Source organism: Hydra vulgaris, chromosome 09 (genome assembly GCF_038396675.1).
Source record: "Hydra vulgaris chromosome 09, alternate assembly HydraT2T_AEP".
In the NCBI taxonomy this organism is placed as follows: domain Eukaryota; kingdom Metazoa; phylum Cnidaria; class Hydrozoa; order Anthoathecata; family Hydridae; genus Hydra; species Hydra vulgaris.
The window spans coordinates 51,092,682-51,108,382 of NC_088928.1; the positions used below are offsets into that span (position 1 = coordinate 51,092,682).

Here is a 15,701-nt window from a genome sequence, read left to right on the forward strand (position 1 = left end):
TATATAAAGTTATAAAGAATAAAGTTCTTATAAAATTCAAGTCTTTTTTTATTTTTTAGGTTCAAGTGTGGCCTAAAGGAACAAATTGGTATGATATGCGACAAATTAAGTTAAAATCTTTCACAGAAATGGGAGGAGGCATGGATGTCATTCGCATTTATATAGTATGGGGGTTGAAAAATCAAGATAGAAAAGATTGTCATTTTACTGATTTTAAATGTAAAGGAAAGACTGTTTTTGATGAAGATTTTGATATGAATAAAAATGGATGCCAAGCTGCCATTTTGGTAAAATGCTTTCAATTGTAAGCATTTATATGCATAGCTAATAGTTAAAAATAAGTTGCTTGATTTATAAATCATGATGTGATTTTTCATTAAAAAAAAAAGAAGTTGATTATGTATATATATATATATATATATATATATATATATATATATATATATATATATATATATATATATATATATATATATATATATATAAAATAAATACTTCACTAAATCTTGTTTTCTTGCCTGTTGGAAAATGATATTTGTTGCTTTGATTTTTAAAAGGTCTAAAGATCACTCTGGTCACTCTAATTATTGCTCAATCAATGTGCAATAATTAGAGTTAGACAACTTTATGTTATTACAATTGATTAACAAGACAACTTTATGTTATTACAGTTGTTAGGCTCAATTATCTTGAGCCCAACAACTGTAATAACATAAAGTTGTCTTGTTAACCATAAAAGCAGAAAAAATTTAGTGTGTATTAGATGTGAGTGGTGAGACAAAAGTCTTTTTATATGTTACACCTGGAAAGATTTTTAAAATTATTGAATCGGTTCTTTCTAGTTACAATATTAAAGTTTTCCATGATGGATGACACCCTTCTTCATTTTCAGTAACCTCTAGCGTACCACAAGTTTTATCTTTAATCATGTGTTCTTTTTCATCAATTTTAATGATCATTTAACCATCTAACTAATCATATAGTTATGATGATATTTATTAAAATACCATCATATGATCGCCTTGACAACTATATGGTTCAGTCTTGACAAAATGTTTTCATGTTTTTATTGCTTAGATCAGGTAGTATTTTCAAATATGATGTCTATTCTGAGTTGGGTTGCATCACTTTCTCTTCTCCTCAATTAGTTATTGTTTCACCAATAAAACCTAATATTTCATGACTTGTTATTCAAAGCGTCATTCTTTCATCTAAACTGTTCCTTTATGTATAAAAAACTTTTATTTATCAAGTTTTTTTAAGTAATTCCAGTCTTCATATTTTCCTGACTCATACAAAATACATTTTTTTAAGTCTTCTGTCACATCTGTCTCTGTCTTCTGTCAACCATTTTCTTGCTCTCTAACATTACATTTTACTATATAGTAACTCCTAATATATAAATAATTAGTCTTAGCATATATAGTATATCTTGAAGTCTTGTTTAACTTAAATCTCTCACATAAAAAAAAAACTCTTTTTATTACCTTTAGAATAAAATCTTTAACAAATTAATTATTATTTTAAAAAAAACAACTATATTTTGATCTATTAAATACTCCCAAAGTCTAAGTTAAGATAATCTAAGGGAAATTTGATGTTTTTTAACTAGGAATTTTTTGGTAATAAGATTGCTTAGAGTTTTATTTTAAAGCACACCTAAATTAAAAAAATCTCTGTCATGGGACAAAATTGTTAGAAAAGATAAAGTCTTTGCAAAACCCCGCAGCAAGTTCCAATAATAAATAATTTTTAAAGTCAAAAACTTTTTTGTTTTTTTTTTGTTTTTTTTTGTTTTTTTTGTTTTTAAGAAATATTTTAAGATAACTGTTACTTTTTTGTGTGGTTTATTTCACATTTAGATGAGATCAAACATTTTTCTTTATTTGAGTTTTTTTGTTTGTTTTTCAAATAAAAATTGTTTTTGTCTAGAATTTCTGTCGGAGGCTGAAAAATTTGTCTTCTCATGAGGCAGAAAAGTTAGCAATCCGTAGAGATGTTGCAACTGGTGAGTTGGAAGTGTCATGCTTCATTGATGAAATGAATAAATATTTTCAGGCATGGTTTTTGTATTATATAATTTGATAAATTTATAAAATTATAGTTAAAAATAAGTGTTGTGAAGGCTATATTAAAGTAATATCTTTTATACTGGTTGTAATATGTTATTATACTGATTGTAATATGTTAAAAAAAATTTGAAAAAACTAGAACTTAAAAAATTTAAAAAATCAATTTTTTTTTAGTCTGAACAAATAGTAAGTATAAAGACTAACTTTAAAAGAATTAACTACAGCATTCCTTTGAGCAAACATGATGTAATATCATTAATGGAAACTTTACCAAACATATATAATACTTCAATCTTATCAGATGACTACCATCATTATTTTGAAGTAGCATTAGGATACTGGCTCTCTAATGGAGGGTATCCTAAAACAAACTTTGATTACTATAAGTATGCTTCATATATGGGAGGTTCGTTGGACACTACATCACCAAGCAAAAATTCTACACTATCTTTAGTTCAAGGTTTTTTTTATTTGATAGTTTCATTTTTTATAATTTGAATTTATGTATTGTTAACTAATGTGGTACCATCTTGTAAATCAAGTGTTGCTATTATTTAGAGACACATAAATGACACATAAATAGCAGTTATATTTCTTATTTCTATAAACTTTTTTATTACTGTTTTTGTTAATTATTATTGTTATTATTATCATTATTATTATTGTTATTGTTGTTTTTGTTATTATTTTATTATTTTGTTATTAAAAAACGCAGTTCTATTTTTAGAGCAGTTTGATTAGATTTTTTTATTGCTTATTTTGTTTTGTTTGATTACATTTTTATTTTTTGCGCATACATCGACTGATTTAAATAGGGAGAACATGCAGCAGAGTGTACAATTAACAAGTGTACAATTAACAATTTGCTGTGTACTTAAGCTGACATTAATAAGTAAAACAACTTTTATTTTTCACATTAAAATTACTTTTATAACAAAATAATTTTTTGTGAAAAAGTGTCTTTTTACATTACAAATTTTTATTTAATTTTAAAGTTTTTTTTTAATCTTTATTGAATAATGAAGTTCATATATATACATATATATATATATATATATATATATATATATATATATATATATATATATATATATATATATATATATATATATTATAATATATTGTGTATTTTATTAATAATTAATAATATATATATATACATGCATATACATCTTACATACATTTGCAGGCCTTGGCAGGAGTAAATAGGTGCATATTAAATTTAAAAGGAGTAAATTTGGTTTTTGCATCTATTTATTCATTGAAAAATTGCTTATTAAATACAAAATTTGGTTTTATACTTGTTACAAGCATATGTTTGTTACGTTAATGTTACATGAATATATACATAACAAGCATCATTTATTGCGCTGTAAAAAATTCTTTAGACAAGCGTTGTCTTTGGGTTTTCACACAAGCTATCCATTTATTTATTAACAACATTACTTATTTGATAAAAAATTTGACAAAGAGCTATAAAAGTTTTTACTGCTTGTAAAAAATGTTTTATATTTTCTTATTGTAATGCAATTGCATTTTATGAATTATTACAACAATTAAAAATTCTACAATAAAAGTAATTAATATATTGAAGTAATTAATATATAAAATATATAATTCATTACATAAAATAAAAATTACTGTGCAATAATTTAGAGTGTAATAATTTTATATTTATCAAATAGTCCAATCTAGTCAAAAATGTTTGCATTTAAATTGGCATTTTTTTTTAATTTTGTTTTTTTGTGCAACAACCGTGTCATTTAAAAACCATTGCAGTTTATTATGTAATTAATTTTTTTTTTTATAAAAATGGCTTTGTGTTTTTCCTTTTAGTTACAATGATAATTATACTTTTGAGAGAAAAAATTATACTTTTGCAAGAGCTGTAAATTGCTCCTGTAAATCATTTTAGGGAAGTGTGGGCAAGAGTGAGAGCTAAAGCTCTCACTTCCTGCCGAGGCCTGCATATACATACAAAAACATACATAAATATACATACATATATGTGTTCATTTATTTGGATTTCGCTCCCTTTATCTAGTTTTCCTAATAGATATAATTTGCAGTCTTTTAAGTTGTTTGTCAATCGTAATCTTGCTTTATAAACTTTATCTTTTCTCTTCCAGTTAATTTCAACTCTAATAGTGTTTGCTTGCAGCCTTGATGGAAGTAAAGATGTTTAATATATATATATATATATATATATATATATATATATATATATATATATATATATATATATATATATATATATATATATATATATATATGTACTTTATTGTAATTAATAATCTTTTCTAGTTTATCTGTGCTAATGTTTAAAGTCAAACTATGAAAAACAAAAATGTAAAGTATATTGCTTTTCTTATTAGTTACATTTACCTGATTTGAAAAGTAGTTCTGATAAAGACTTTTTGATATATATTATGTTAACAACCCTGATTATTTGTTGCAACATTTTATTATCAATGAAACTTTTAAAAGCTTCTATTTTATTTTTGATTGAGTTTGAATTTTTTTTCCAAATGGAACTTCTATGGTTTGTAATATATTTGCAGCTCGAACTCAAAAGGGTGGAGCAAAATGGCATCCCATATAACTTGGTCATTTTTGCTTATAAAAGTTTTTAGAATATTTTACTGCTACATTTGCAATAGGTATGGTTTGATTTAAAGTGGTGAATAATGTTATTGCTACTGTATAAGGTCTTTATTACTAGATTATGGTGTCATTAGATCAGCATCATTGGTGCGTTCACAGCTGTTAGTTTATCGTAATTAGTAGTAGCTGGTATTTCTTTCAAGGAAGATAGTTTAACTTTACTGGATTTTATGTTACATGATGAAATATCATCCATGCTATCAGAACATGAGGGATTCTGATCCCCAAAGAAATCACAAAAAGTATTAAAGATCACACTTCTTTAAGTTCCAGGTTCCATGCATTAAAATAGGGTTCCACACCACATTTAGTAACTTGGCTATATATCTTGTGATATTTTGTGTGATTCAACACTTATATAATGCTTTTAAATCTAAACAGATTTTTCATTTTCATTATACTTTAATGATAATTATGATTATAATAATTGTTAAGATAATCAAACACAAAGCGACATTCATTCATTCATTTAAAACACGAAGCAACATTCATTCATTCATTCAAAACACAAAGCAACATTCATTTAAAGTAAACAGTTAAAATCTTATTGCAAAACACTCTAAGATGTTGATAAGACTTTTTACCTTTGTTACCTTTTTTCTAATTTAATGATATTTAAACTCAAAAAATTAATTAGTTGATTTTGAATTATATCTACAGTTCTAAAAGTTATAGTTTGGTTCATTTTCTCATCTCGTGCCTCAATTGTTTCTTGTAGAGAAATAATTTATCTTCATCAGTATCAGATGACTCAGGAAGTACAGGATCTTCTGAATCACTCTCTTTCTGTGTGAATCATGCATTTGTTATTTCAGCAGCAATTATTGTCAAAATCTTCTTCGCTTTTTTTAAAAGGAACAGAAAAAAAAAGAAAAGTTAATTATTGTCATTTATTGCTATGTTAGGATAATGTTGGTAAAATATGTCATGTTAGAAATTTTGGTAAAATATTTCATGCATTTCAGAGTCAAAGGAGAAGATTTTAAAAGATTATTGTAGTAAGATTATTTTCAAATGTTACGATTTATGTTAACTGACACACTCCTTTCAAATTATTTGAGGTTTTCAATTTAATGTGACTGTTTTTATTAATCAGGAGTTAATTCTTTATGACAATATTACAACATTTTAATATGTGGATTCGATAACTATGCAAAAATTAATTTTTTCTAAGTTTAAGGATATTTAAAATATTTCACAGAAATCACTGATAACACAATTATAGAAATTCAGATTTGCTGAGATTTTCCTAAAATATGGCCCAGTATTTTAACTTTATTTATCAGAAAAGAAACGAAAAAAAAATTTAAAAAAATCGAGAAAAGCTGTAAATGTGTATTTCTTTATAGTGCAGATTTAACATCAGTTGGTAATTTCCTGTGAGTTATTTTTGTTTGTATAAAAACTGTTCTAGTGTTGTTTTCAGTAAACATAACTACAATCAATAGTCCAAATATTGAATATTTTGGTAATAAACTAGCATGATTGACATTGAGCAAAAAAACCTTGACTCCAAAGACCACTTTTAAATACTTTAAAATACTTGACTGTTTTATTAAACTCAATGATAAAAGTATAAAAAATATAATAACCTAAGTCTTATTGGCAATAGGTGGGAGATATGGAAATAGGTTGCGCTACATTGCAGTTGTAGTAAACACAACTATATCCGGATCAACATTGCGCTATAAACAAGGAAACGAACTTTATGAAAATTGGGAAAACTATATTGAAACAGAGGTATTCAGTTATTCTGATAATCAATTTTTTGAATATAAAAAAATAAAATAATTGTTTTAATTTATTTGATTTTTTTTTCAATATATTTCAATAAAATAATAATAGTCATTTTTAAAATTTGTTTAAAGTTTGATATTTCTGCACTTGCTTGAGTTTTCCAAATTGCCGGTACTTTGCATCATTTGATTCTTTCATATTCATCTTATTATTTTTATCTATTATAGTTTTTTTTTGTTGTTGTTGTTGTTGCCATTTTCAATAAATCAGAGTTTTTTATATAAGTTTTGTTGTTAAACACTGCCACAAAACTAAAAGATTTAGGGCCCAAGACACAAGTCAATGGATCATAGGCCCCAAAAGTAATTATTATAATATATAAAGTATGATCATTTTTGGAGCGCTAGAGCAAATGTATATTGTAACTACATTTTTTTATTAACTAATATTTAAAAAAAAAATCAAAATGGCCCAAGAACTTGCGATGTAATTATTGTACTGATTAAAAATAAGTTTATTTGATAAAAAAGTATTAAGTTAAAAAGATTTACTAAAATTAAAAAATCATTAATAAAAAGGATCTAAAAACCGCAATATTATTTAAAATGTTTTTTAACTTGTTTCTTTTATAAATAATTTTTTTTAATTTCTAATTAAAATCAAAATTAATCAGTATTATTATAATTCTTCAAAATTTTTATTCTTATTCAAATGCTATATATTGACATTTGAATAAAAATAATGATTTTCTATATTATAACAATTCTGGTTGTATGAGTAATGAGGCTGATTGCTCCCATATATTTTATTTATACATTATTATTGCAAGATGCATAGGACATAACTATTGAGGCTCATCTTGCAAAAATGAATGAAAAAAAAATTAGCTTGAAGTAACTCGTAAATGCCTAATATACTAAATATATTTTCATTTTGTTTGTTATTTTATTATAATTTTTTTGCACAAATATTTTTATTTTAAAAAGATTTATGAAAATCATTTTTATAGGTATGCTATAGTTATTTTATGAATATTTTAAATTGCAGACTAAAGATATGCCAGTTACATGTAAAAATGCATTTCAATGTACACCGGAATGGAATAATTGGCATTGGTTAAAAGTTCAACAAGTAAGAATTTTTGTTTTTTTTAGTAAAAAAAAATAGTTTTAATATATTTATGCAGTATTGTGCAAATTAATTGCATCAAAATCAAAAACAATAAAAATCCAGGAATTTTTAAGTTTCTTTTTTTTTTCGATATAATAAAAACTTACACCCTAATATTTTGTGTGTCCTCCTATTGCTGCTATGGCTTTATGCATACCATTCGGTATAGAATCTGCCAAACTTTTACAAATGTTTTGGATTTCTGGGTCTTTAAAGCTAAATCTTAAAGATAGTGGTGGTAAGCTTAGTTTTAGTTAAATAGTCATGTTTTCGCCGTCTTTTTTTTTACAATTGCCCAAAGATTCTCAATTGGATTGAGATCTGGGGATTTGTCAGGCCGTTTAAGTGTTTTAATAATATTTTCTAACAAGTTTTTTTGACGCATGGCATGTGGCTAAATATTGCTGCAATATCCTGTTTCCATTTGGAAACACTTTTAACACTTCTGGAATTAAATATGTTTGCAGAACCTCAATGTAAGTATCCAGAGTTCATCATGTTAGTAACTGAGTAGAGTGCTCCTGGTCCAACAGCAGAAAAACAACCCCAAAACTTTTTTTTTCTTTTCTGGATACTTGGCATATTATTTAATGTGTCCAGGTCTAGCTGTAAATTTAACAACTACATTTTGTCGTACTCTTCTCCATTATCATTAAACTTGGTATTTTTTTTTGGTGTGCCATGCTAGACAAGAATAAAATGAGGATAGAAAACTAGGAAAGAATAATTTCAGAATAGAATGTTTTATGATAGAAATAAAGAAACCTTACTAGAAAAGAATTTTTACAAAAGAATATTTTTTGGCAGAAATTTTGAAAAGAAACTTGAAATACTTTCTAAGAAAGAATATTTTTTAATAAACGTAAACAACTTGCTTGGAAAGAATTTTATTTAATAAATGCGAAAAACTTGCTAGGAAAGAATTTTATTTAATAAATCTAAAAAACTTGCTACGACAGAATTTTATTTCATTAATCCAAAAAAACTTGCTAGGACAGAATTACCATTTATAATAAAAGTGAATCACTGATGAATGATTCAGAAATTTCAGATAATCTTTATTATTTCACAAAGATTTTGTTAGAATTAGATTATACTTATTTAACATTTATTCAATTAAAAATCATAACTGTAATTACCAAATTGCGCGCAAATTCTTTCTTAAAATTTCTTTGCTAGCACGTTTTTAAAATTTCTTTTCTAAAATTTCTTTGCTAGTACGTTTTTCCAATTTTCTTTGCTAGAAAGAAAATGACTTTTACTTGTGCGATTTCTATCCTAAAAAAGTCTTTGCTAGCAAGTTTTTCATTTTTCTTTGCCAGAAAGGATATATGTATTTCTTTTTTCTTTTCTATCCTTCAATTATTCTATCCTAAAAAGTAATCATGTTTTTTTCTATCATAGCAAGAATTTTCATGTTTCTTTCATAGAAAGGCTTTCCTGAATTCTTGTCTAGAACCGGCCACCTTTTTTTTTGGCCATTCTTAAATGTAATGTTTTTGTCTAAGTTTCTCATTAAGTAGGTCACGCACAATTTATCGTTTGAATAGATCTTTTGTCACGCTAAAGTTATTGTTTGATATGATCTTTGCTCTCTTGCCCGGATCTTTGCTCTCTTGCCCGGATCTTTGCTCTCTTGTCGGGTTCTCTTTTCCAATCTCTTTACTCCCTTGATCTTTACTCTTTTGCCCGGTTATTTAACATGGAGCGCTTTTTTTTAATAATATAAATTACTTTAAATCTCTTCGTAGAAGCCAATAAAGTTTTAAGTTAAGTTTACTGGAAGGATAAAGTTCATCGCAGTAAATTTACCTTTGAACTAAATCAAAACAACTAGTTAAATTACTACAGTAACTTACAGTTACTCGCACATTAAATTTACTTAATATAGACTTGCAAAAGTATGCCATACAAATGTTTCTCTTTGTATCTTATATGTTGATAACACATAATAAAAACTTCTAACTAAAGATTATTTTAACAAGAAATCTTGAATAGAATATGAAAAACGCGATACCATTTTTTTTATATAATTTAATATTTTTTTTTTTTAATAGTTTTGCGATTGAAATTTGAAATTAAAAAAAAAATTTGAAAACTTTAAAAGAATTTTAACGCTCAATAATTATAAACTTAATTGTAGCGGCGCCCGAAATACCCAAAGTTAAACGTATATCTACCTGCAGTAACAATATTAAATTTAAAACGTAGTGCAATTGAGAATAGAAGTTTTATTTAAATCGAAAACATTTTGAATAGTCTTTTTTTTTTTTGTTTCTTGAAAATAGTTTTTGCTGTTGCTCGCGCAACGGTACCGTCGCTTTAAAGTCTCAAAAATTTTTTATTTAAAAAAATATACTTATTAAAATATTTAACTGAATTTAAATAAGTTTCAATGATGACGACAACAAAAACCGGTTTGCGTAGTTAAAAATCGATTTTTCAATGGCGGCGTGAACTTTTTTCAAAAGATATGCAAATAATAGTTCATTTCGTGTTTTTTAGGTAAAAGTTCATCAAACTACAGTACAGGAGCATGGGGTTGAAAAAAAAATCATACCCTTTATGTACACTCACTGTGCCTAACCCAATATCAGTCGATGTATGTAAATAATAAAAATCAATGTAGCTTTTAATATACAACAATAATAATAACTTTCAATAAAAAATAGTTAAAAACATTTTCTTGGTGAAGCACTCGATCCCTGATCACCGTGGAAGAGAAACCAAAGGAGATACCACAACGCTAAACGCACAATGTAGAGTTGCAATTCTTTTTAAATTTCTGCAAATAAAACTTTCAAAATCAATCAATAATGTTCGCAGCTGTGACTTAAAATAAACCAATCAAACTTTACTACAGTGACTTTAAGATAAAAAATTAAAGCAACAGTACCGTTGCGCTAGCCTTAACGAATATTTTTCAATGTAGATTCAACGTAGATAGATGTACATTCTATTGCAAACGTTAAACCAAAAAATAAATTATAAAAAATTCAAATAAATAAAATAAATTATTTTACTATTAAATAATTAATTTCAAAGAAATTTTTTTCTAAAAAAAATAGTTTAACCGTATATTTAAACGTAAGGAAATATTTATTAAACCAAATTTTTTTTAGTTTTTTTTTTATTAAATAACTTTTTTCGATTTATTAAACCAAATTCTTTCTTTCACTTTTTATTGAAAAACAATTTGAATGAAAAAATTAATTATACTTAAATTTTTGAGAGTACGCTAAAATCAAGAAACAATAAATTATAAAAACGTGGTAATGTTTTTTTCTTTGTTTGGTCAATAGATTATAGACTCATGGTCTTTAGGCATGTCTTTGCACAAATATGAAATTTAAAGTTTTATGACGATATTGTTTTAATTTAGTATATATGCTACTAAATTAAAACAATATCGTCCCAACCAAAATTATTGGGGGAGGGGGCATTTGCCCCCTCCCTCCAATAATTTTTCAAATAAATAATTTTGAAGAAATTGACTGAAACATGACTTTTTTTTAAAAAAAATAGCCTTTAAACTATTTCAGGGTTTACGGGCCTGTAATATAAATAATATATATAAAACGAAGTAATTAAATAGAATTGTTCTATTTATATATAACTATATATAAATATAATATAAAATATAATTATATATAATTAGAACAATTCTATTTATTAGTAAATAAATTTTAAATTTCATTTCATTTTAAACCCTTTATATGTTATTAATATTATAAACTGCATAAAACAGCGTCGCGAAGTTGTTTTACATTAACACAAGCTAGGAGTGAGCAAAACCGGATATCCGGAATTGACCAATTGAAATCACCCCTAGTTAAAACTGCCAGCTTAGAAGTTTAAACTAGGGGTGAGCAATATCGGATCCGGTTCGTAAAAATCCGATTTCAGCAAACCGGACCGGATATCCGGTTTTACTCACCCCTAACACAAGCTATTCATATTGTTAAAAAAACTTTGCAGCTTGTGTTATTGGTGTTTTATAGCTTTTTACGTGTTTTATCGTCAGCAAGAACGTATTTAAATAGTGTTCTATAACTAAATAAAGTGGTAATGTATCAATTTTAAAATTTTTTTTAAATTAAAAATATATTTTTATATTTGCGTTTTTACTTTAACTTTTTTATTTTTGCTTTTTTAAGTATCATGCTAAGTAAAAAAATTATTAAAAGACATATCGTACTAGTATTAAATGCGTTACTTGCGCATTACATTATAACTTGATCATTACGCTATAACTGCAATATAAACTTTAAATTATAACTTAATCTGTAAATTATAACAGTTTCTTACGCTATTTTAAGCTCCACCAAACGAGAAAATCATAATATAATTTTAAATATGAAAGAAATTATGTTAAAAAATAACAATTACCAACTAATGTAGAAAAAGATACAATTTTATACTAAGGACCTCCCTCCTAAGGGGAAGGGGGGGGGGTTTTCGCGATTAGATTTTTTTGCGTTAATTCGAGCCCTGTAGTAATTGGTTGTAGAAGGTTTTCTGGCAAACCTTTTAACAGTTATCAACCTCCTCAGCACGGTATTTGAGCAGACATGGATGCCATGCGCAGCTAAATTATTCATTAGCTGGTTACTTGTCTTCTTTGGACTTTTGATACTCTCCAGCATCAGATATTGGTCATCTCTCACTAAGGTCTTTTTTGACTACATTTTCCTTGTTATAATGGTGATAAGCTGTCTGTTGCAAAGTAATGCTTTTTGACTCGGCTAACTGTAGATTGGTTAATTGAACATAATGTGGCTATTTCCCGTTTAGGTTTGACAGAATACTGAAGTAAAGTTAATCTTTTTCTTGGTGTAGTGTCTATCTTTTTTTTTATTTCTTTTTTTTAATTTACTTACTATTCTAATCACAGTTAAATTAGAGAAAACGTAAAATAAAACTAATTAAAAAAAAAAAATTTGATACAATTAATTTGCACAATATTGTATATATATGTGTGTGTGTGTGTGTTTATATGTATGCAGAGGCGATTTTACAGGGGGGTGGAATACCCCCACCCCCCCTGTAAAATCGCCTCTGTATATTATATATTTTATATATATATATATATATATATATATATATATATATATATATATATATATATATATATATATATATATACAGTATTGTGAAAAAGTTAAGAACCACAAAAAAAACAAATCATAATTTATTTTTATTTTTAAATTTTTTTTTAACCGAATATATTTTTCTGGTAAAAAGAATAATAATAATAAATTTTAGAAAATAGACAAACAAAATAAAAAATAATAATAGTGATAAAAACTTTTAAACAAATATAAAAAATGTATTTAAAGTTTTATAGGTAATTTTTATTTTAAAAAAATTGTGAAAAAGTTAAGAACCACAGAATAAAAAACGATAATTTTTACCACCTAATACCGCGTAATTCTACCATGAATTTTTAAGCACTTATACGATTTGGCATTGAGTCTATTAAATTCTCTAAAATATGTTTGGGAACAGTTCCAAGTATTGCTGGTAAAATATTGCGCAACTCCTCAAGGCTCCTTGGTGCTTTCTTGGCAATCTCTTTATCAAGCCAACTCCAAAGATTTTCAATGCAATTTAGATCTGGGCTATTTGGTGGCCAAGTTAGACGCTCAATATTTTTACTTTCGAACCATTCAGAGACAATTTTAGTCCTGTGACATAGTGCATTGTCTTGCTGAAAAATGAACGGAACGCTTTGCTCAAGTGCATCAATTGACGGTAACAAGTTGTTATTTAAAATATCGACATAATAAGTAGAGTTGAGTCGACCATTAAATAATTTAAACATACCGAGACCATAATATGTCATGCAGCACCATATTCGCACCGACCCGCTACCTTGTTTTGTTCTTTGAACGATACAATCGTGATTATATTTTTCTGAAGGCTGCCTGCGAATCATAATTCGGTTTTTTCGGTTATCAACCTCGATATTCATCTCATCACTGAACATTACTGTCCTCCATTTTTGTTTAGACCATTCTTTGATGCTTTGGCAAAATTCTTTTCGCTTTTTTATATGTCGTTTGGTAAGTCGCGGTTTTAGAACAGCTTTTTTCCATAACATATTGTTAGCTAATAGTTTCCTACGCACAAGTGATGCCGAGGCTTGACGTCCATTTGAAAGCTTCCATTCCCTTCTTAATTCATGCGACGGCATGGTTCGATTTTTCTTTGCCAATCTGATTAAAAGGCGATCATCATTGGGTGTCGTCAAACGCGGTCTTCCAGAACAATGGCGATCAACGTAAGATTTCGTCTCTTTGAATCTTTTGATGATTGTTAGCACCGAACTATGTGATCGCTTTACTATTCTTCCAATTTCGCGAGCGGATTTACCTTCCTGGTGAAAATGCACCACTTTTACACGATCTTCATAGGTAATAGCTTTTCTGCTCATTTTTTCAAAAGGAAAGAATTTTTTTTTGTTTGAAATTAAATACTTTTTTTAAAAGTATTTAAAAAAATTAATTTTTTTCAAATGTTTTTATTGGTTCTTTGGTAATAACTCAGGTCATTAAAAGAATATTTAAAAAAAAAGGAAAAAATAAATTTAAAAGACGTTTCCGCCGCATTTAGCACAAAAAATTCTTTGTGGTTCTTAACTTTTTCACAAAAAAAAAAAAAAAAAAATTAACACATAATATTTAATCCTTATTTTTTATAGGTTCTATTAACTAACTTTCAAAAAAAAAAAATTTTTATTTTTTCTCATGCTATATTTAATATGTTTGAAAAAAAAAGACTATTTTATTATCTATAGAATAAAAATTAATTAAATTTATTTGAAAAAATTTTTTTTTTTTATTTAGTGGTTCTTAACTTTTTCACAATACTGTATATATATATATATATATATATATATATATATATATATATATATATATATATATATATATATATATATATAATATATATATATATATAATATATATATATATATATATATATATATATATATATATATATATATATATATATATATATATATATATATATATATATATATATATATATATATATATATATATATATATATATATATATATATATATATATATATAGGAGCTAATGAGCAGTGCAAGGAAAGGAATTGTAATTGGTCTTTGTCTCGCTTTTCCGGTACTTATTTTGGCAACATTTAACTGGATCATCGGTGTAATAGCAACTGCTGTGATCGGTCTAATTACCCTCGGAGTTGTAGGTTTGATACCATTAGTTGGATGGCAGCTCGGTGTTCTTGAATCTATTAACTTAACGCTCGTAGTCGGTCTTTCAGTTGATTACGTTGTCCATCTTGCCGATGGCTACGTTCGATCACTGCATTTTAAACGAGATCACAGAGTTCGTTTTATGCTTGGTCATGTTGGCATGTCTGTTATAGCTGGAGCAGCAACAACAATCGGGGCATCATCATTTATGCTTGGCTCTCAAATCAAATTTTTTTTACAATTTGGAATATTTATGTTTTGTACTATCAGCTTTGCAATTATATACGCCCTTGTCTTGTTTTGCGTTATCGTTGGGGTAATCGGTCCTGAAGGCTCCAACGGAAGTTTGAAAAATATACTATGTTGTTTAAAAAAAAAGACACTTGATAAAAATCAACCTAATGAAGATATTGTCCTGATGAATAAATTGTAAAAGGAAAGCCTTTTCGTATGATTATGACAAGAAATTAGACGAAATGCAAGTTTCCAAAGTTTAGTTATGTTCGACTTTATGATCTTAGTTAAAAATTTTAGGAATAAATTATTTCTGTTGCTATTTATTTTACTTTCCATTTTTAAAATAAATAGATTTTGTATTACAAACTGATTTTTTTTTTTTTTTTTTACTTTGATAAGTTTTTGGCGCGAGGCTGAATAAGCACGAATTTTACAAGGGATCGTCCATAAATTACGTAACGTAACTTTCACAATCAAGAAAACAAGGACGATCAAAAGTTTTCCCTCGCAGAGTCTTAATTTAAATAAAAAACCAAAATAGCCCATAAAGTTTAATAAAAATCGCCGAGTAAAA

At 26.3% G+C, this 15,701-nt stretch overlaps 1 protein-coding gene across 1 annotated transcript in view; it reads left to right on the forward strand.

Annotated features, from left to right (window-relative positions):
- The window catches only part of LOC100205658 (protein dispatched homolog 1), a 32,044-nt gene extending 16,551 nt beyond the window's left edge, over positions 1-15,493 (forward strand). The window contains exons 4-9 of the mRNA XM_065806004.1: positions 60-287; positions 1,933-2,058; positions 2,247-2,532; positions 6,349-6,476; positions 7,521-7,604; positions 14,745-15,493. Coding sequence (XP_065662076.1) covers positions 60-287; positions 1,933-2,058; positions 2,247-2,532; positions 6,349-6,476; positions 7,521-7,604; positions 14,745-15,323 — 1,431 coding nt within the window. The 3' untranslated portion in view covers positions 15,324-15,493. The remainder of the gene's footprint in view (positions 1-59; positions 288-1,932; positions 2,059-2,246; positions 2,533-6,348; positions 6,477-7,520; positions 7,605-14,744) is intronic.
- Positions 15,494-15,701: the final 208 nt, after the last annotated feature.